At 39.8% G+C, this 23,593-nt stretch overlaps 1 protein-coding gene across 2 annotated transcripts in view; it reads right to left on the reverse strand.

Annotated features, from left to right (window-relative positions):
- Positions 1 to 945: 945 nt before the first annotated feature.
- Positions 946 to 23,593, reverse strand: part of COLEC12 (collectin subfamily member 12) — a 178,103-nt gene continuing 155,455 nt past the window's right edge. The window contains exons 5-11 of one of the 2 annotated variants that reach the window (XM_075585245.1): positions 21,847 to 22,893; positions 17,959 to 18,441; positions 17,087 to 17,223; positions 7,848 to 7,957; positions 6,372 to 6,517; positions 5,281 to 5,401; positions 946 to 3,733 (exon numbers count right to left, since the gene is read on the reverse strand). In XM_075585245.1, coding sequence (XP_075441360.1) covers positions 3,667 to 3,733; positions 5,281 to 5,401; positions 6,372 to 6,517; positions 7,848 to 7,957; positions 17,087 to 17,223; positions 17,959 to 18,441; positions 21,847 to 22,893 — 2,111 coding nt within the window. In that variant the 3' untranslated portion in view covers positions 946 to 3,666. The remainder of the gene's footprint in view (positions 3,734 to 5,280; positions 5,402 to 6,371; positions 6,518 to 7,847; positions 7,958 to 17,086; positions 17,224 to 17,958; positions 18,442 to 21,846; positions 22,894 to 23,593) is intronic. The other variant, XM_075585246.1, reaches the window with a different exon arrangement.

The following is a 23,593-nucleotide window of genomic DNA, read 5'->3' on the forward strand; positions in this document are numbered from 1 at the left end:
AGATCGTTTGGTCAGACATAGTTTGCAGGATAGTGTGGAGGGGTGCAAGGGCACCAGGCGCCGTAAACCGAGCGCGGGTCAAATTGAACAAGATGGTGGGGAAGTTTGTGACGCAGTGTGGGGGATGGCAGATCACCCATCCCGAGTTCGACTACAAGTCAATCGGCCTGTTTCGGGCCGACGGCACACACTTATCTGAGATAGGGGCGGATTTGTTCAACAACGATTGGCAGGAGGGGCTGGAGAGGGTCCTAGCGGTGTTGGCGGCACGGTCTAATTTAAGGAGGTTTAAATAGAGCCGTGAGTGGCGGCAGTTCGGGGGTAAGTGCTTGTCCTTGTCAGATGGGCTCGGGGCGGGCGTCGCCCGGGTTTAGGAGCGAATGGCGGGGTCAAGCGAACGTGACAGCCCGGGAACCCACTCGCGACAACTGCCGGCTCTTTAGGGCTCGGCCGGGTACGGGGGCAGCAGGCCAAGGCCTGGCTGACCCTCTGACCCCACTCTGGCATGGACTAGCGCTTACTCCATTATTATGATTGTTAGTAAACAAAGCCCCGGCCTTTTATACCTCCAAACTGAGTCTGTCATTACTTGTCTGTTTATATGTGGGTACCAGTTCCAAGTGGGAGGGGGAGGGGGTCCCTCGCAGCCTCCCTGGTCAAGTGAAGCAGGATATTTGCTGACCGATCACAGGAAAATGAATCGGTCGACAGCTTAGGTAATTAGTTTTCAATAAAGGTAATCAAAGACTGCATATATTAAAACAAAAAAAGTATTTTTTTTTAAAGTGCCACGAAGACTGCCTCTTCAAGGGGATATGTACAGCATCCAGTTACTACCAATTGAGTCTATTAGTGCACCGGTATTAAAGTGATCTAAGGAGATCAAAGCAATACAGGACTTTCCAGGCCCCTCTGGCAGTGAAGGGGTTAAAAACATTGCGACTATTACACTGAATTATTCCTTTTTATTAAACATTATTACAAGTTTTTGAAGACATCCGCTGACAGAAAAAACTTGTATTGGTCATACACATTAAAAAGTCTTGCGCACTCCTATAACGCAGCTAGAGAAACACAAATAAAACCGTCAATCCAGTTAAATTCTCTCACTTAATTAGCACAATACTGTGCAAAAAAAAAAAATACCAACCATTTTTTTTTAATGTAATGTTTACTGGCTTTGTTTAAAATGATAAGACAGTCTGATGTATAATTGTCGACTTGCAAGAATCCAAATAAGTCAGACTTTGAGGATAAAATCCCCCAGAATACGTATTATTCATGGAAACGCAGTGTCCTCAAACAGTGAGATTCCCCTAAAAATCAATATTGCAGCATTAAACATTTGGGTTAAAAAAAAAATGAACATTGCAGCGATTTGTGTTTTTGGAATTCCGCCGTATTTACCTAAGAATTACGTACTCGTAGGCGGGCTGCGAAATTCAACCTCATGTGCATGCGCCAAACATATCAGCAACTCGGCGTCCAGTAATGCTGGCGAAATAAATACGCGTTAACCCATAGAAATCTGCATTTATTGGTGCTGGCGATGCAATTGGCCATGTATGTGTGTGGGGACGGGAGGTCGGAGACATCACTCTTTTATGTAATGGGACTTTTACCAAAACCCTATGGCAGGAGTTGATTTAACCCCTTTTATGCCTGCGGCTACCAATGCATTGCAAATAAATACTTTCATGTACCCGAGGGGTTAACATCCCTAACGCCCTACAAATAAAACAGAGAAAGCATCTATTTGTGCAAATGTACAGCTTTTAGTAGCCAATGTATCCAAGTATTCACGCGTTGACCAAGAATAGCTGGGCACTTGGGTTTCTAAGGGGTTACATTTTGCATTTATAGATAATTTTATGCTTTTTATTTATAGTGTTTATGTTGTATAATATGTATATTCTATTATAAGTTTAACACTGTTAATATGTATTTTGATCATCCATTCTTGGATGGCTAGTCTTAGAGGTCTATAGTGGCAATTATTTACCTACGCATGATTAGCCTAGCGCCAGCCTGGGGTAGGTGAAAAAAGTTGGTGATATTTTTGTCAGTAACCCAATATAAATAGGTATCGGAGTTTAGTGAGTAGCATGTGAATAAATAATTGGCTGTTGACTTCATTTGCATGCTCGTTTGCAATACTGCAGTTAAATGTAACACTTGCATATGATTGCATGGAACTAGGCGATGCATACTAATTTGCATGCTGATTAGTGATCCTGGCGTTAAATTTGGCCACACTTATGGCTATGATAAAATTAGAGCTAGCACTGCATTATTTAAGTGTTTAGCCTTTTGTAAATACTGTAGTGATGATAAGGATATTTATTTTTACTATCAATGCACAGCGATATCAATGTCGAAGTTAAGTACATCTGGGCCTATGGGACCACAGGTGTGTAGAAATGGGTGAGTCTGGCATCCAGGACGGGTGACCCACAGTCAGTGAGAGCGGTCTGTCTGCTGGTGATAAAAATGGGAGAATCTGCCCAAATCCTGGATTTTCCTGGATTTTCGCACATTCATGCCCCCCCCCTTTTCCATTTCGCGGTGTAAAATCCGCAAACAGATTTGGGCAGTTTCAATCCACACGGATTCATCTAAATCCGCCATTGGATACAACCCGTGGACGGATTTGTAGCATGCGATCCGCGGATTCCGCAATCGTAGGCGGATTCTTAAGAACCCACAAACGGATTGCTGAATCAGCGGAGTGTATTGGTAACAATAATTACAAATCTGCAAAACGCGAATCGTACTTTTTGACATCGATCCGCTTAAATTTGCGGACCAAAGGAACGGGCCGATCCGCTGCGGATCCAAATTCGCAAAAAAACAATTTGCCCATCTCATTTGCCCATCTCATTTGCCCATGCCCATACCCAGTTTGGGTAACTCCTGCAGCTGAAGAGATTACATTGCTGGTTGAATAACAAAAGGCACTGCCAGGTCATTTAAACTCTATTTTTGGCCTACAAACGTAGCCGTTGTGCAGGATCAAAGACAATATTTGCATAATGTATTAAAACACATTTTCTAAAAAATATATGAATATAAAATTGACGACTGAAGAAAAAAATATATATTTGTCATGTGATAAAAAATTCTTTAGCTGGCTAGCAGATTCCACTGTATGAATATGTACCATTAATGTATTCTTTGGCATTATTATTCTACAGTACAATAAAATAAAAATAATGAAATGCAATTATCTTGTACAAAAATACAATGTTTTAAAAAGCTCTTAAAAGTATCTTCCGACGAATATGAATTGCACTATATACCTGTATTAGTTTTTCTATAATGTAGTTTGGGTTTTAGTAATAGAAATTGCAATGCATATGCAATGCCTTGAGAAAAAGGTATTGAACCTATCTTAAAATATTCCACATTTTCAGATAGATATTGCCTAGATATTGAATAAGAAAAGTTGCAATCGATTTGTTCTCAGTTGAGATCTAAACTGTTCCACAGATATCAATAGGTTTCTCTTAACGTTCTAAATCCACAGTCTTCTGCAAAGTTCATAGCAAGTTAGCATCTCTCTGTGCTGAGTTTCTCAGTGGTCCATTTTTCAGTGCTTGCTCCATTACGATTGTGCGATATCATAATCCAACATCCAGGATATGTTGTTCTTCACAAGACAGACCTTCAGACAAGTTCCAGCGTTCTGTTTCCATTAACAATGTCAGAGTTTACAATGTGTCTGGCAACTGAGCTGGAAGGGACAAGGAGAGAGGAATACAAATTATACCTACATTGTGCATCAAGCCTTTTGTGACATTAGGCATCTTCCCAGTGTCAATGTATAAATGTACTTTTAGGGCCGCCGACGGGGGAAGGAGGTTCAGCCAGTACTGTTTTCCCAGGCCCGGTGGGTTTAGGGGCTCTACCGCCTTCGCGTCACATCAATTGGCTGCAGAGGGCCTCTTACAGGGAGCACCCGATCAGAAGCACAGCCCCTTGTTGGACCTGTGAGGTTTGCATAGCTGTGCTTCAGATCGGGTACTGTCTGCAGTAAACTCCAGCACAACGTGGTCTATGTATCAACATAGAGAGAAGAGTGATTAGATGCACTGCTCCGTTTTTTTGATTAGAGCTGTGACATATATAGGAACAGTTTCTTCCATCTGATGCAGAATGTTAGAGTTACACCACTAGACCTGTGGAGGTTTCTTTTTGGGGCAAATAAAAGACAGAAATAGTGGTGCAGTGAGACGCAAAAACGATACATTCATCATTATAATATGTGCACCATGTAACTTCCCCATCTAACATTCTCCATGGAGCAAGGTGCAGGTAGGGCAGGTGCCGGGTAAAAATGCTCCGGTGTTGCTCCCAAATTGCTTTGATACATACACCCCGGAGTAGAGATGTGTGACACTGCCAAAGGTTTGCTTCACCTACAGTTTTCTCAAACTTTTGAGAAAAACTTGAAAATGTGAGAATATTCTTTCAAAACCTTAACCCTCAAGAGAGATACACGTGCACAAAAAGGAACACACTGGAGATGCCTGGGAAATATGTTAATTTGGACATCCACAGCGTATGATAATGATACAATTTGAGTCAAAAATGGCCTTAGTGCACCCTCCATTTAATCTTTCATATATCTTCTTATGTCATGCTTACACATCACAAAATAGGAGAATGTATAAATCAAGGTGGCGTGCTAAAAAAAAAAGCAGCGGAGCGTATTGGCGACGGTTAAGATAAGTGACATATTATTTTAATTGATGTTATTTTGTAAACCTCAATCAATGACAGAGGAATGGGAAAGTAAAAACTGTGATGAAATGCTGGTAGACTTTGTATTAATTTATTTAGCCCTACTGAGGGCCTTCCCCATTTTAAGCCGCTTCTAACACTGGTCTAGTACATTTGATTTGGCCATTTTGCCATGTCTTAATGGCCACTACTTACCTCGCCATTGGGATACTCAGCTGCCGACCGTTTTGCTGCTAAGGTAAGTCCCTAACCTTCACATTAGGGTTTTGTTAGGATAAGGGTTAAATCCTAATACTAACACTACCCCCTACCCTAATAATATTAACCTGTTACCCCAACCACCATAACCTCTAAAGGTAAACCTCTACCCTAACAACTATAACCCATAAAGGTAAGCCCCTGCCCTAACCACTATAACCCCTAACTGCTAAAACATCTAAAGTAACCTTCCAACCACTAAAACCCCAAGTTGAACCCCTTACCCTAACTGCTAAACCCCCTAAATGTAACCCTCTACCCTAAGCACTAAAAATGTACCTTCTCACAGAAGCGGCCGGCGATGGAGGTTCTAGCGGCGGAGGGTCCGTCTGCGGCCAAACACCAGCGGGACTTGGTCGCAGTGGCACGCTTGCTACCAAATGTCCCATTCCGCCTAACACTGTATGCAAGGCAAGGAATTAGTCTAGCTGACTCGTCCACAGCAAACATTTTGTGCTGCAGTCTACTAAATAGGCATTTGCTGGAGCCAATGTGAGAAATTTGTTTCAGGTATCTGTAGCACTGAATGTGTTAAAACTAATGCTAAAGTGAGGAATTTCTCAACCACTTGAGAGGTAATAAACCATCTCAGTCTGAGTCAGAACATACATCTGGAGGCATTGCACAATCACTCCAGGAGAACACTGAGACTCAGACAACTTTACCTGGGAAGTGGCTTTAAAGTTCTTTCAACTCTCATGGGGCACGTCTCAACAGCTGGGCTGAGGTCCATTTTCAATCTGCTGTAAAGCCATCTTCCCTTTGCTCATGAAGAATTAAACCCTATTGAAATGGGAGGAGCTAAAACCTTCTGAAGCAAGGGGAAGATTGCTCAACAGCAGATTGAACAGGGACTTGAGTATTTTATGCTTCAAAGCTCCAACTTGGATGTTACTAAAACTATGGCTCCTATTTAATATGCTGTAAAACTGTCTTCCTGTTGCTCGGGCAGGTTACAACTCCACATATTTGAATGGAGACACAATCTTCACAAGCAAGCGGAAGATAAAGTCACAGATATTGGATAGAGGCCTTTGTCTCCCAAGTACAGATGTAGCAAGACTCACTGTCTCAAGTACCACAGTTGAAGAAGCAAAAGTCAGCGGCCCCAGAGACAGTTTCTGTCGCGATCGCTACTTCACTAACCGCGAGCATTCATTCTCTGGTTCCGTGACCACCGCGGTCGTGTGACAGCTGGTTGCCCGCATCACCGGAGACAGTGAAGCTTAGCTACATCTGTAGGTCTTGTCTTAGTAAAGAAATATTATTCTTAGTTTACAAAATGTTCATCTGAACTGGCGAGTGTGCAGTTATAATTATGTCAACAAGTGATATCCTTTGGGAGTTATGTTGTCTAGTGTATCTCTTACCTTTGTCCATGGCTTTCTCACAAATGAAATTATTAGCGTCTTCACAATGGAAGTCATTCCACAAGCCTGAATTGATTAATCCTGCACAATCTTCCCCAGGCCCAAGATCATGAGACCAATTGTCTGGCTGCCCAGCCTTCCAGTTCCTGTAATTTAGATTATGGAGGCCACATTAGTCCAGCTGCAAATATTAAAATATACTTCAATAGTAATTTAGATACGTTTTTTATTTTAGAGTACCTGTATACTATTATGGATGTGTTGTTGTTATGTAACGCAATAGATTGACATGCAACAATATATGTTATACAGTACATGTGGATAAAACATCTGCATTATTTCAACTTCTATATTCGGTGAAAGAATCTGCTAATAATGAATTATATCTGTATGATTATTAGTTTCTATTTAGCTTTGGACTTGGGGCTTTATTTGAAGCCCATGTTTTTTTTTTAACATTGAACATACGTTAGGTCTATTGGGTAAAAGGCGGCACTTTACTAAAGACTTGCTGATTGAGGACCTAGCGGTGACTATTTGCTCTTCAGGTTTGCTCTGGCAGCAAAGGTCTCAAGATATTTGGAACTTCACTGCATTGGTTATTACCCAATTAACTCTGCAATGTGTTGCCGACCTGTTGACATAAAAGCATTTAAAGTGTATGCTCTGAGAAAACTACAGCTGGGCACTTTTACTGCTGTTTTGGTTGTAACAAAATTTGGTGTTTTTACTTTTGCCGGAATTTTTTTTGGGGGGGCTTTGCAAATAAATATTGAAAAAAAAAAAAGGCAAAATAAACATGAATTTGTTTAAAAAAACAACCCAATACATTAAAAAAAAATACTGTAGTGTAGCGCAGGGGTGCGCAACGCCAGTCCTCAAGGACCCCTCCACCCCCCAACAGATCAGCTTTTAAGGATATCCCAGCTTCAGCACAGGTGACTAAATCAGTGGGTCAGTCAAAGGCATCAAAGATTGAGCCACCTGTGCTGAAGCAGGGACTGATTGAGCCACCTGTGCTGAAGCAGGGATCTCCTGAAAACCTGACCAGTTGGGTGGTCTCAATGAACTTAAAAGTTTTCGAAGTTTTGTTTTTTCGCACCCATGGAACGGTCCATCCTTAGCGAAAACAGGTCTGGCCTGTGGTGCCTAGGTATTCATTTCTGTCAATCTTGGTTTCATATTTCTTCAATTCTCATATGCTAATTACCCCATCAGTCCTGAGCTGTAATAAAACGCATCAAACTGCTAGCGCACATAAGGCGACAGAAGAGAATAATAGCTTGAACAATTGATGCTTAGAGACAGATGATGAACATTTCACAGCAAACTGGGCATTAGAATCCATAAGCACCTTAAGAGTTTTAAATTAGAGCTATGTTTCATTTTTTAGGGTTTGAGTACTTATTAGTATGTTTATCACACTGCATGCAAGGGGGATCACATGCATTTCAACATGTGACTCCAGAAACTCACGTGTAATTTGGCATAGTACCATCCAACCACTTCCACATATTCTCGTCCTCAGCGTCTGTTAAGCCTATCCAAAAGTTTCCTTTCCCGTTGGTTTGTTTTTTTATAAATTGCTGTGTATATATATGAAAAAAACATGTTTATATCATTGTTCTATAATCACTTCATAGTCATGGTATTACATTGTAAGATTCCACAAAACCAGCCTGTATATTTCTGTAAAGGCACGGACAGTTTGTTAGAATGCAATTAACCATATATATTCCAATAGTGGATTTGAACACAAATTAGCAGGAGACTTCACAGGAGACCTGATTTACAGGAAGCCTAAGTTAAATATTACCACTTTCCAAAGGTGAATGGACAAGCTGCCGAGACACATATAGCACACACAAAACCCATATCCTGATAGAGGATGTATCCCAGTTGCTATGGTGTCAGAAAGCAACCATTGCTTCTATTTACTGTACCAAACTAACTCCTCTTTTATATCTCTCATAGAATGATGATTATTATGCTAAACTTTAAGTCTTGTTTCCTGAACAGGTTTAGCCAAAAGCTCCGTCAGCCATTTTGAGGAAAGCAACCCATCTCTTGAGTTTAATTCAATATAGTAGGCACCTACTGCACCGACACACTTTATTCGAGCAAATACCCGGTATGTACCTGGCAGATACCTGGAATGCGCCACTCCTAACCTCTGACAAGCCCCGTTGCATTTGCCTTCCCAGCCTGGGTTCATGCCTGGCTGATGGGCGGCTGATCTGTTAAATGATAATGATTAGGATTTAATAGGCTGCAATGCTTCGCGTGTCTACCAGATGGCATAAATTCATGAATTGTAATGCAGTTTATATATATATACTGTGCAGTATTGCAGCCAGCGGGAATAAAATGCTTCAATCCCTGCTTGGAAAATAACTCAATGTACTCGGGCAGAAAACAGTCACAAACCTCAATACACCCGGGTATACCCGAATTCGTGGGACTAGCCAAGCTCGAATAAAGTGTGTCGCCAGTGTATTTTGCTACCTGTGCATAATTTAAATATTATGCTTAGATGCATTTAGTCTGATGGTCACTGTCTATCTAAAGCAGGGGTGGCCAACTCTAGCCCTCAAGAAATACCAACAGGTCAGGTTTTCAGGATATTCCTGCTTCAGGTTGCTCATTCTGTGGCTCAGTCTTTGACTGCACCACCTATGCTGAAGCAGGGATATCCTGAAAACCTGACCTGTTCGTAGTTCTTGGGGGCTGGAGTCTGACACCCTTGATCTAAAGTACATAGTTAGGCAAATACACTGTCTGGATGAAGAAAAAAAGTCGACACACAAAATTCAAGTCATGGAAGGTGTAAAACACACCTATTGAATGTTAATCCATGATATACTGGGCATAATGGATGCGCTAGTAATCCGATCATTTCATCCTGGTACTTTATCAATTGTTATTAACTCCCCAGATGTTTTATATTAAAAACAAAAATATAATGCTCACTAAGTCAAATGGTGTGATAGTAATGTGGTAGTGCCTAAGCCGTCAAGATTGACGGTGGGTGCAACTGATGAGCTGAATATACTAGAATTAACTACAGCTGAGAAGTGAAGACATGTTTATTGCCACCACTTAGCAACTAGAAGCTCATTTTGGAAGTGCACTCCTAGGCATTAAAACTTAACATTTAATAGGTCAATAGAATAAAATAAGTTCTTAACATAAAGTGATAATATTAACTACATATAATGTACTATGGCGGGAGGGAGTGAGGAGATGATAGATAGCCAAGGTATATAGTAAAGTATGCTGATGCCTAATAGTACTTAGCAAAAGCAGTGAGACCACTTTGGCTTTAATTGGGGAGTGGGTTACTCAGCTGTAAAAGCTCAGAAATGCTTGCCCTGTATGTGAGTATTGTGCGTCATGTGGCGTAGCGTACCGAGCACCCAACCTGTATTGATAAATAGCCCAAATCAGTGTCCTACTCCTAAGTTTAATATTTAAGCTGTTAGATATAATCACTGTATGTGCAACTCAATGACAGGTTGGTGGTACGTGGATTGATTCTGCGCCCAATGACGTTTGACAATCACTCTACATAGATAGTATAACAGGACAGCTATTAGTGATAAAAAGCCAGAAAAAACTGATACTGAACACTCTGCTAATTATTAAAGCAGTAAATGAATTATTACTGTGGTTATTAAACAAGCCGTCAATATATAATCAATACTGTGAGCACTTGTACTCAGCAAAATACCTGTGCAAAAAACCTTCTACCAATTCATAGAACAATTCATGCATGAATAGGTGTCTGTGCATAGCAGATGCTGGCAGGCTAGCAGTAATGATGTTAAATATCAGATAGATCGCAACAATTTGCAGTAACAATGATGTCTGTTAGCTACAAGGTAAGGTGACACATTGAATCACAGTACAGAGACAGGCTTCAGCAAAGAACCACTGAGTGAACAGGACCTGGTTAAGCCTGGATACGAGCGCGTTAAAATGAGCACCAGCAGAGAGCACAGACATAAAGTAACAATACTACCAGTCTCTCTCAGATCCCTCGCGCTGACGTCACCACGCCAAAAACGCCCTACGCGTTTCCCTCCTTGACGGAGATTCTTCAGGGGCGAGTGATAACCAGCTGATTGCGGAAGCGTGTTATATAGCGTCATAGGTTGCCATAGCAACCCGCGGGCCAATGAAAGGCTTGCGCAACGCTTATACCGATCAGTAGGGAACTGTATGTTAGAACAGCGGTTAGTAAAGATGTACACACTAATTTCAAACAATACTATAAGGTCTAAAAAAGGGTTTAAAAGAGTCACCAGCATATGGGGCAGTGGCTCATGCATGTAGGCGTCTATGAGGCTTATGAACCCATGCCGATGTGGCAGATACTGAATAGCAATTCTGTGATATGTGGTAAAGCTTAATCATTGCAGGCTGAAGGTATTCAAACATGTACTGGATGAAATGCATATTTAACTATACTTAGTCCATGATCAAAGGAATACTTGCTTACTTGCCAGTAAATTAGGGAGTGTGTGCAATAAATAACATGTAGATTATAATTATATAAATGAGACATTTTACGGATAGGTAAACATGATGTCAACTCAACTGATGATCAAATAAATCGAGTGTATGTAAAACCCTCGTTTAACCCTTGAGGGTACAATGTTTTTAACTTGTATATCCATTCAGCCTCACGTTTTAATAATCTGTTGTTTATGTCACCACCACGTATATTGTTTTTAAGGTGGTCAATGCCTGTAAAAGATAGGCACTTAATATCTCCCTGGTGCATATTGTTTACATGGCGTGCAACTGGTGTTTCTAATTTATTGTGGACAGAGTTTATATGTTCGAGTACTCGTTTTTTAAACTCCCTGATAGTTTTGCCAACATATCTGAGGCCACACTCACAACTGATCAAATATATTACATTGATGGTTTTACAACTTATGTAGTGTCTGATATCAAAAGTTGCTGATTTATCATGAGCCAAGAAGGATTTGGCAGGGTTGATGTATTGGCATGCTTTGCAGTTCTGGCACTTGTGCATGCCCTTTGGTGGAGGTGTTAACCAGGTCGATAATGTAGGGCGTTTAAAATGACTATGCACAAGACCATCCTGCAAATTAGCAGATCTCCTGCTAGTGATACTTGGAGTACCTTTTAGTATTTTAACAAGGTCATCATCAGATCTTAAGATGTACCAATGTTTCATAAAAATCTTCTTGATCTCATGCCACCTATAATTATAGGTTCCAATGCAGCGAACCTGTGTATTGGGTGGTTTCATATTTGGGCCCAGTAATTGTGCTCTGTCACTGTCTCTAGCGCGATGATATGCGTTTTTCAATGTAGACATTGAGTATCCCCTATTTAAGAACCGCTCTTTCAGGTCCTGAGCCTGTGTGTGAAATTCTCTTAAAGTGGAACAATTACGGCGTAATCGCAGGTATTGTCCAATGGGGATACTGTTGACTAGAGATGGAGGGTGGTGGCTGGTAGCCGCCAGAAGACTGTTTGTGGCCGTCTTTTTTCTAAAGATTGTGGTTTGCACATTGCCATCTGGGTCCTTGCTTATTTTCAAGTCCAAGAATGTTATCTCAGTTGCATTGTACTCAAAAGTCAATTTTAGGTTCAAATCATTAACATTCAATAGAGACACAAATTCAACCAATGTAGTGACTGGACCATGCCAGATCAACAGTATGTCGTCTATGAAACGAATCCACAAATCAATATATTGTGTATATTGTGCAAATCTGTCACTGAACACATATTGATCTTCCCACCAGCCCAGGTACAGATTAGCATATGTTGGTGCACAGGAGGTGCCCATCGCTGTTCCCTGGGTCTGGTGGTAGAGTGTTCCATCAAATAGAAAGAAGTTGTGACATAGGACAAATTGCAGAAGGTTGGATTCGTTTCATAGACGACATACTGTTGATCTGGCATGGTCCAGTCACTACATTGGTTGAATTTGTGTCTCTATTGAATGTTAATGATTTGAACCTAAAATTGACTTTTGAGTACAATACAACTGAGATAACATTCTTGGACTTGAAAATAAGCAAGGACCCAGATGGCAATGTGCAAACCACAATCTTTAGAAAAAAGACGGCCACAAACAGTCTTCTGGCGGCTACCAGCCACCACCCTCCATCTCTAGTCAACAGTATCCCCATTGGACAATACCTGCGATTACGCCGTAATTGTTCCACTTTAAGAGAATTTCACACACAGGCTCAGGACCTGAAAGAGCGGTTCTTAAATAGGGGATACTCAATGTCTACATTGAAAAATGCATATCATCGCGCTAGAGACAGTGACAGAGCACAATTACTGGGCCCAAATATGAAACCACCCAATACACAGGTTCGCTGCATTGGAACCTATAATTATAGGTGGCATGAGATCAAGAAGATTTTTATGAAACATTGGTACATCTTAAGATCTGATGATGACCTTGTTAAAATACTAAAAGGTACTCCAAGTATCACTAGCAGGAGATCTGCTAATTTGCAGGATGGTCTTGTGCATAGTCATTTTAAACGCCCTACATTATCGACCTGGTTAACACCTCCACCAAAGGGCATGCACAAGTGCCAGAACTGCAAAGCATGCCAATACATCAACCCTGCCAAATCCTTCTTGGCTCATGATAAATCAGCAACTTTTGATATCAGACACTACATAAGTTGTAAAACCATCAATGTAATATATTTGATCAGTTGTGAGTGTGGCCTCAGATATGTTGGCAAAACTATCAGGGAGTTTAAAAAACGAGTACTCGAACATATAAACTCTGTCCACAATAAATTAGAAACACCAGTTGCACGCCATGTAAACAATATGCACCAGGGAGATATTAAGTGCCTATCTTTTACAGGCATTGACCACCTTAAAAACAATATACGTGGTGGTGACATAAACAACAGATTATTAAAACGTGAGGCTGAATGGATATACAAGTTAAAAACATTGTACCCTCAAGGGTTAAACGAGGGTTTTACATACACTCCATTTATTTGATCATCAGTTGAGTTGACATCATGTTTACCTATCCGTAAAATGTCTCATTTAAATAATTATAATCTACATGTTATTTATTGCACACACTCCCTAATTTACTGGCAAGTAAGCAAGTATTCCTTTGATCATGGACTAAGTATAGTTAAATATGCATTTCATCCAGTACATGTTTGAATACCTTCAGCCTGCAATGATTAAGCTTTACCACATATCACAGAATTGCTATTCAGTATCTGCCACATCGGCATGGGTTCATAAGCCTCATAGACGCCTACATGCATGAGCCACTGCCCCATATGCTGGTGACTCTTTTAAACCCTTTTTTAGACCTTATAGTATTGTTTGAAATTAGTGTGTACATCTTTACTAACCGCTGTTCTAACATACAGTTCCCTACTGATCGGTATAAGCGTTGCGCAAGCCTTTCATTGGCCCGCGGGTTGCTATGGCAACCTATGACGCTATATAACACGCTTCCGCAATCAGCTGGTTATCACTCGCCCCTGAAGAATCTCCGTCAAGGAGGGAAACGCGTAGGGCGTTTTTGGCGTGGTGACGTCAGCGCGAGGGATCTGAGAGAGACTGGTAGTATTGTTACTTTATGTCTGTGCTCTCTGCTGGTGCTCATTTTAACGCGCTCGTATCCAGGCTTAACCAGGTCCTGTTCACTCAGTGGTTCTTTGCTGAAGCCTGTCTCTGTACTGTGATTCAATGTGTCACCTTACCTTGTAGCTAACAGACATCATTGTTACTGCAAATTGTTGCGATCTATCTGATATTTAACATCATTACTGCTAGCCTGCCAGCATCTGCTATGCACAGACACCTATTCATGCATGAATTGTTCTATGAATTGGTAGAAGGTTTTTTGCACAGGTATTTTGCTGAGTACAAGTGCTCACAGTATTGATTATATATTGACGGCTTGTTTAATAACCACAGTACTGCTTTAATAATTAGCAGAGTGTTCAGTATCAGTTTTTTTCTGGCTTTTTATCACTAATAGCTGTCCTGTTATACTATCTATGTAGAGTGATTGTCAAACGTCATTGGGCGCAGAATCAATCCACGTACCACCAACCTGTCATTGAGTTGCACATACAGTGATTATATCTAACAGCTTAAATATTAAACTTAGGAGTAGGACACTGATTTGGGCTATTTATCAATACAGGTTGGGTGCTCGGTACGCTACGCCACATGACGCACAATACTCACATACAGGGCAAGCATTTCTGAGCTTTTACAGCTGAGTAACCCACTCCCCAATTAAAGCCAAAGTGGTCTCACTGCTTTTGCTAAGTACTATTAGGCATCAGCATACTTTACTATATACCTTGGCTATCTATCATCTCCTCACTCCCTCCCGCCATAGTACATTATATGTAGGTAATATTATCACTTTATGTTAAGAACTTATTTTATTCTATTTACCTATTAAATGTTAAGTTTTAATGCCTAGGAGTGCACTTCCAAAATGAGCTTCTAGTTGCTAAGTGGTGGCAATAAACATGTCTTCACTTCTCAGCTGTAGTTAATTCTGTTTTATATTAAAGAATGGTTCCTTAAAAGGATTGCAAATAAAATAATTGTATTTCAAATAACACATTTTAAGTTATGGTGGGTGAAAAAGGCAACAAAAACCCTCCACCGTTAGCATATAGCCAATAAAGAATATCACTTGTGAGCGCATTCACATGTCTTAGACAGGTCTGCAATCCTGCCTTTCAACCATTATCACCTAGCATACAGTGCTCCCACTGCAGCAAAGGATTCTGGGAAATGACATGCAAATGAGCACACAATGTGTCACCTTTTGCCTGGAATATTCATACACATGGAGCCCATTTAAGCAGATGCATCACGGTTCACACAGCTTTTAAGCACAACATGGGACAAGCAAAGCAAGTCAAACCACTCACATGTTTCAACCTTGATGGGTATCATCAGTGTGAGGTTGGTCTATACTTGCTTTGCAATATTTATAGGCTGGGTAGGTTTACTATACATTTTAAGTTATGGTGGGTGAAAAAGGCGACAGAAAACCTCCACCGTTAGCATATAGACAATAAAGAATATCCCTTGTTTTGTTTTTTAACCTAACAATCCATAGCATTTCTTTTTTTTTGACAGAAAAAGCTCCCTATCTCCTCACTGGTATGTTGTGGAATAAAACATATAACATGACATCTAAAATGGTTAGGATTATAGTTATACAAACGTTTTAAAATGTCTAGAAACCAGATTATTAATAGATCTAATATATTCCAAAAACATGAACTTTCAGCTGTTTTTAACCACATAATGTTTTGCGTAGCTACACTGTAAAACTTATTTTGTATAGAAATTAATATAAGGAGCAATGTTATACTCCTTCCCGGTGGAAATACTTTTAACAAGCTTACTTGTTTGCATAAATGTACAGTACATGCAATACACAGCCTACATGATGGTTCCCTTCTCCTGAAATGAACTAGGAGACAGAATATTGCCTACAGTGATTGCTTTTTTTGTAAACAAATCTGGGACCTAACAAGGTAAAATCCTTTAATCAGGATCCAATAAAAGTATTCCCCAGGGTTTATTGATGATATAATGTATATCTTTGGCATCCTTGCTAAAATTACTAATACTGTACATTTGACAACATTATACTCAGCTCTCTGATATTTGATTTCTATGTTTACGTAACAATGATTTTCTTGCAAAATGTCTACATCATACCCTTGAGGAATGCAAAAGAACACCCGACTGTTGAAGGACTCCTTGTTCAGTAGAACAATTAGAAATTGGCCTACAGTAATCCCATGTTTGAGTGGTGAAGGCGTCATTACAGGGCGTTGCGCCAATGCGGTATACTATATATAGATGTTTAGAAGGTACATTACATATTAATATTTAGAACAATATATAAAACAATCAATACGAGTGTGGTGAAACTTATTGGTGAAATTTAACCCCACATCATCATGATGGTGCAAATAGTGAACAAAATCAAAATGTTCCTCTTTCCAAAAAATGATCAAATTATCTGTATAATGTTTATAACATTTAAAGAAAACAGTATTGTTTCTAAGCAATGTCCCAGGACATACTTGAAAACGAGAGGTAACTCTCAATGTATTACTTCCTGGTAAAACATTTTATAAATAAATGTATAAATAACATGGTAAACACATGTGAATTCTCCAAGAAACACGTGAAAAAAATAGCATTGGAGGGCATAAACCTGGTCCTCCTGCCTTTGCTCCATGTCTGGAGATAAAAAGATATAGGAACATGGTTTGCGCTCCTGTGGTCTTGGGAAACATCCAACCAGGTTTATTGAGGGGCAGTAATCAATGTTTTGGTCCCTCTGTGGACCTTATTTCAAGAGATAGAAACAGCCATAAAATAATTATGCTGAAGTAAAAAGTGAATAGAATCCAACAAAAAAAACTAATTTGAATAAAAAAAATCCCATATAAATAAGCTTGTATGCCATATCTATGTTCAATAGTAGTGTAAAAAGAGGTAACATCCAGACAGACCTATACAAAATCTGTATGCCATTATATGTTCTGGAGTGATTGCAATGTCTATCAATATACCTCTATAGTTCTAAAGTATTAGACATTTGCATTCATAATGTTGCTCTGTCATGCTTAGATTATTGTACATGCAAATGAACTGTAAGTATATGATGAGCTTACTTGTTCTTCTTTGCTTTCTAGTATAACTAAGACTGCTGACTTTTCTTCACATAAATGTTTGGCATCTTCAAAAATATCTTTTCCAGTTGAGAAGTAGTAACATTTATCAGTGAAGTTCTTCCACTCGACTGGACAACCTAAAAAAGGATAAAGGACATTAGGATCTTTGTGGATCTGTCTCTAGGTGGGATTGATATTTTTTTTTAATTAAAATGTCATTCTTAATTTCTTTGCAGGTTTTCCCTGTTTTCCTTTTAGTTTATTTGGCTTGAACATCATAATTAGGTTATAATAATGCAAAGACAACCTAATGATCTTATTTTATTTTGATGGAGGGTTTGCCCTTACACTGCTTGCCCCTGAATGAGGATTATGGCCTAAATAGTGAGGGCTCAACAAGGCAGGTGGGGAACAAGGAAAGTTGGCAATTGAAATTATGCTAGAGATTGCAGGGGGGGCCACAAGAGGGGGAGAATCGAGAATTTAGGGTACTCTGACTGCAAATAGATTACTTGTTAGCCTTCCCATTGTTTTTATAGTGTATTAGCTAATATATAAAAAAAAGGGGCTCCATGGAAATAAATAGCTTAAAGTAGCAATGCCACTTACTAAGCATTGTTCTTGTATACATAGATTTCTCTTATAGAATTTCAATCCCTCTGCGTTAGTTACTAATGATTCAAACCCAATTCAAGGACACCTTTGAAAATCCAGGAAGTAAACTAGCAAATAAAACGTTAAGTATCTCTGGAATCAGGGGGTTCCGTAGATGAAAAATAGTTCAGGTCCGGAGAACACACTGGTACAAGTTCTGTAAAAAAGGAAAACAATATCCAAAATAGGCAGGGTTGTTATGCCGTATTTCCACTTACCAGTTACTGTAGGGCCCAGAACAAGTTCTGACATAGGAACACTTTCTGATGCAGGTTCTCCAGGAGGTCCCTGCGGTCCTCTAGGTCCCATTAATCCAGGTATGCCTGGTGGGCCAGTTGACCCTCTGATTCCAGGTACACCAGGTTCACCTTTATCTCCTGGGATCCCTTGTAGTCCTGGTGCACCAGAAGGCCCAGGAGGTCCCATATTTCCAATAAGTCCTGGAGGTCCTGGGTCTCCAATTGATCCTGGCATACCAGTTTTTCCTGTAGATCCTCTTTGCCCCTTATTTCCCGATGAACCTCTTGAGCCTTTCCCACCTTTTTCTCCTGGCGGACCAATGGGTCCAGGTGGTCCATTTTCACCTGCTGGACCAGGTGGTCCTGGTTCTCCCTTTTCTCCTGGTTGTCCCTTTGCTCCAGGGAAGCCATAAAGGCCTTGAGATCCTCTCTCGCCTTTTTGTCCCCTAGGACCTGGGGGTCCTGAAATAATTGCAAAATAGATAACAATTTTAGTTTAATTTATTCACAGCCCACTGTTTATTATACTATGAATCAATATTGTGTAAGAATATGCAATGGAACCAGACCACTGATTATTTACAGTACTTCATGTAGTGCTACCTATCTTTGGAAAATAAGTGAATCATGTCACATTAAATAATTCCCTGTATCCTTCTTTCAATGTATGGTACAAACTCACAGTTTAACCCAAGAGCCACTAGACTTTCGGATCATGACCATGTGATCACTTGAGATAGTGACAGCAGGCAAGCCTCCAATGAGGTGAACAAATGTGGAGGGGACACCACTTCTGTTCCGATTGTCTTTCCCTAGAAAATGAGCATTCATACCATGATTTACACTGTACGCAGAAGCCGGCTTCTTATGCAGTGTGTCAGACCTGCCTATTAACATGGTATCCACCAAAGCCAATAGCATGATTTTAAAATCCCAGTATGTGAAAAGAGATGCAGATGAGATAATTAGGGCCTGAACTATAGTACGTTTTACGTTCCACCCATATTCACTCAGCAGCTACAATGTGGTATTGATAAATGTGCACAGTCCCAGTAAATGTAATGGTCCTGGAGAAAAGTACATATGTTGGAAGCTGTTAGACCACTCAGGTATTTATAAAATTGTCACTAATACATTAAAAGCAATTATCCCAAAGTAAGAAAAATACAAAACTTTATTCCGTATAATCACTATCATTTAGGCATTACCCAGAAAACCACATACACATCAATTTAAAAACAACAAAACACTCCATAACTGCAGGTTCTCCCTGTCAAAGAATATTAATATCAATATTATCTACTGATAGGCAAAGAAGGGCAAGAATAATGAACCGTGGACTTTCTGAACTAGGTTTCTGTTATAGGGATAGTGTTTTGCATCTAATGTACATCCAAGAAGTACCAAACGGATGCAATATAAAGCTTCACAAAAGATCACTGATCCACTTCAGTGACCTCAAATCAAAAAACAAAACACGCGCAATCGTGGCATAATATCTGATATATATATATATATATATGCAAATATAACTGTATGCTCATCTGCATGTCTTAGGCAGGTCTGCAACCCCGCCTTTCCCCATTATCACCCAGCATACAGCACTTCCACTGCAGCAAGGGATTCTGGGAAATGACATGCAAATGAGCACACAGTATATATATATATATATATGATCCATAGCAGATACTGTTTTGTTGAACTCACACGAATCACTCTGAATCAATGAACCTTGCATCAAAGGAGATTCTACCAGTCCTGTGTGAGTGCCTCTTCCCATCTGACTCCAATTTCAGCTTTCAGTGCTGCGCTGACATCACACACCCTGTTTCAAGCTGTCGCTAGAAAACCACGTTTTACACACTCGTCAATCAGTCTGGCTTCATCAAGTGATACTCTCCAAGGGTAGTTCTATCAACATAGTAATACGCTTACACCAGGACTTTAGGAATCGCCTATGATACAAGGTCATTGATTCAGAGTTTATGTGAGCAGAACAATATCTGTTTTGGATCTTCTATATATAAAGATATGCCAAGTGTGTGCTTCTTTTGTTTGTGTTTTGAGGTTCTATTGTATGTCTTTATTTATATAGCGCCAAAAGTGTGCTCAGCACTTCACAAAGAATACAGTACGTGGAATTATAATAATACAATAAGCGCAGCAAAATCAGACAATAGGAAAGGAAATCCCTGCCCCGAAGAGCTTACAATCTAAGTGGTATGTTGGGAAACTTACAGAGACAGCAGGTGAAGGACTAAGTGCTGTATATGACAGTGCTTGGCCACAATGGGTGGTAGGAGTGACTGTGGGAGTGGGACAATAGCAATAAGTACAGGCTATTGGGATGCTTGATTTGTGGGGCGAGTTTTAAGTTTAGTCAGTATTAAATCCATTAACACCATTTACAGGGGAAGAGATGGCAGGGAAGTGTGGGTGAGATCAGGTGTGTATATCTGGGTTCAGGCTTAGGGGAGATCCCCAGCAGCAGGAAGAAGAGAGGGTATGAATAGAGGATTTGTGTTGGTGCTTTTTATTGAGGGGTAAAGAAGTTGTTGGGAGAGAGGTGTATAAATAATGGTGCAGTGGGGAGTGGGGAAGTTGGAGAGAACAGAGACGTTCACAAAGGAGTGAGAAAACAGTAAACTGAAAAAGCAATAGGCAGGGCATAGTGAGATGCAGGGGAGAGACTTTCCAGTTATTGGATGATAAGAGTACAAATAATCACAGCATTTAGAAAGTCAAGTTCTCACAGTTGCAAAGTTGTTGTTGTTGTGCAGAGTCCAGATCTTCTTCTAATCTTCACCTCCAATTTCAACTCCAAAATTAACTCTACAGACACTTTAAATGCGACACAGCCATATGGCTCACAGTCTAGATAGACTGTCTTAAATACTCTGATCACATGCATTTGACTAACAATTAAGGGAGGAATTTGCCTAATTAACTCACAGAAACATACCAACCAGTTGTTAATTAGATTTAAGTTCTCTTTCAATTGATAGAAGAAATAAGCTCATAGAAACATACCAACAAGTTGTTAATTAGATTTAAGTTCTCTTTCAATTGAGGTTACAGTTTGAAGCTTATAGAAATGGTCCAAGTTGGAATATGGTGCTCAAAGAGTATAAGAGACGTTCATTTTTCATATATATGAACAGGCAATATCAAGAAGTTCCTTATTGAATGACCTATAGAAATGACGACATGGCTAGTATATAGAAGATAGTGCCTACCTGGTTCTTTCATAATAGAAAAACAAAGCAGCCAGGAAAAACAGCTATAGAGATTTCTTCTAAAACATCTGGTTTATAACATAGCCGATATGAGAATAGTCTAGATAATTATTATAAATGGCAAACAATCACACTCTGCAGTTTAGAGTATATTGTAGACAGTTCTGTAGGTCAAGAAGGGAGCCTCCGGTGTGCAAATCAGGAGAAAGCAGGAACAGTGAAGGGAAAAATGAGGAGATGCGGCACACCATGAGGCAGGGAGAGAATGATTACCATAAAAATATATTTATTTGGTTACATACAAAAAAACAGAGACAAAAAGAACCACCTATGCGTTTCACGCTCAGGTGCTTTATCAAGGTGTAGGTACAGTAGATAAAGCACCTGGGCGCGAAACGTGTAGGTGGTTCTTTTTGTACCTCCATTTTTTTTGTATATGACCAAATCAATACATTTTTAATGGTAGTCAACCTCTCTCTGCCTCATTGTTTGGTGGTGTGCCGCATCTCATAAGTTTTACTTTATCTTTTTAGCTGCCCTTTATAGTTGTTGGTGAATAAGTGAGCCAGTGAGTATTTATGTAACGTGTTTACAACATTCAATCTTAAATTAAAGAAGTATCCTTACTTACCCTGTAATATTGTGAAATTCTTGATAAATTGTCCATGCTTTGAGTCCACCACTTTCATTTCTTCCATAATCATTGATAAATTGGCTACTTCATTATCTAATCTTGACCTCATGACATCTTGCTGCATCCTAAGGGAAGTGGTGTCTAACTGCATATTGCTTAGAGAGTTATTCAAATGAACCAAGTTATCAGTATGTTTACTCAATGTTTCTGTGCAAGTTGTCCTAACATCATTAAGATTGCTAGTCAGCGTCCTCAGATGGTGCGCAGTGTAGCTGATGTTGCTAATAATACCAACTATATCTACTTCGAACTTCTGAAAACGATCTTCGAAATGGTCAAACTTAGAATCTGTTCTATTCTCATACTCTTTATGGTAATCCTGAAGATCCTTCAGGTTTTGTTCATTATTCTGTGCAATCACTGTGTTGTTGTCCATCTGACCAACAAGAGAGCTAAGCTGACTGCTCATATCTTCCAGGGTCTCATTGTTGGCTTTAACTAGAGCGGAGTTATTTGCTGCAATGCTCTGTAAGTTGTGGACTCTTTCCTTCAGCCACTCTGAGTCTTTGGAAGTTTGGAGGACGGCTTGCTGCAAACTATGGAAATCATTCTTGATTCTTTGGATAGCTTGGCTTGCATCATCCACAGACCTCTGTAAATTGCCAATGACTGTCCTCTGCTGGATCTGTGTCAAATTGAGATGACTTATACTCATAATGATTATATTGCTTGACTGCATTTGGTTCTGCAGGTTTGTCTGCAGACTGGTGGTGTCCTGCTGCAAACTGGAGACATAGGTATTATATACCTGTAATGTTTGATTGACCCCATTGATCATGAAGGAGTTGTTGTCTAAGGCACCTTTCATTTGGCTCTGTTTGTCATCCAGTAGATCTCCAGCTTCCTGTAGCTTCTCCAGGGTGTCTTTGTTTCTGGTACTTTTTTCAGTGATTTCATTGAGCTGCTGACGAAGGGCCAGGATCTCTGACCTAACACTTGAAAGCTCTGTGTTCGTGCTCACAGATTTCTCTCCAGCTTGGTCATCTGTAAAGATGTTCAGAGTATGCTGAGAACACACATATACCTGTACATAGTTGCTTAACATTTCAAAATCAAATATTTTAAACTATGTTATCTACAAATCCATGGTGCTTATGACAACAAAGAATGCTAAATAATTACGGATAAACGGAAGTGCCATTAAAACATAGGAATAAAAAAAATCTATATTTTTCAACATAACCCCATTGTCAAGATAAACGTCACCATTTTTACAATTAAAGTACTTTCTGTAGGTTCATTGAAACAAAATAACATTCCTTGAAAAATGCACTTCTACACAAGCTTTCCAGATCTCAAAAGCTCTCTTCAAAAGTACAGTACCATTTTCTTGTACAACGCCATCACTAAAGAACTGTCATATGGGTCAATAAAATACATCACAAATTGCAATGATCTTGAACAGTAATATCATCAGTATACAGTATTTCTAAATAACATTTACAAAAGCAAAACATAGCAATATCACATTTCCGGTGACCAAAGCATTAAGGCTGTGGGCATATGATGGGGGCAGGGGGGAGGAGGGTCACGTCTGTCCCCAGGGCAGAGTGAGTCTGGCTACTCCGAATAGGTGGGTTCAAAATTTTTTATGTAGTCTTCTAGTCCCACCCCTTCTAGTTGTTGCAATTTTTAACAGACATTTTGTTTAGAAGGCTCCATTTTGCCATCCTCCTCTACAGCG

This window comes from Ascaphus truei, chromosome 2 (assembly GCF_040206685.1).
Source record: "Ascaphus truei isolate aAscTru1 chromosome 2, aAscTru1.hap1, whole genome shotgun sequence".
Classification (NCBI taxonomy): domain Eukaryota; kingdom Metazoa; phylum Chordata; class Amphibia; order Anura; family Ascaphidae; genus Ascaphus; species Ascaphus truei.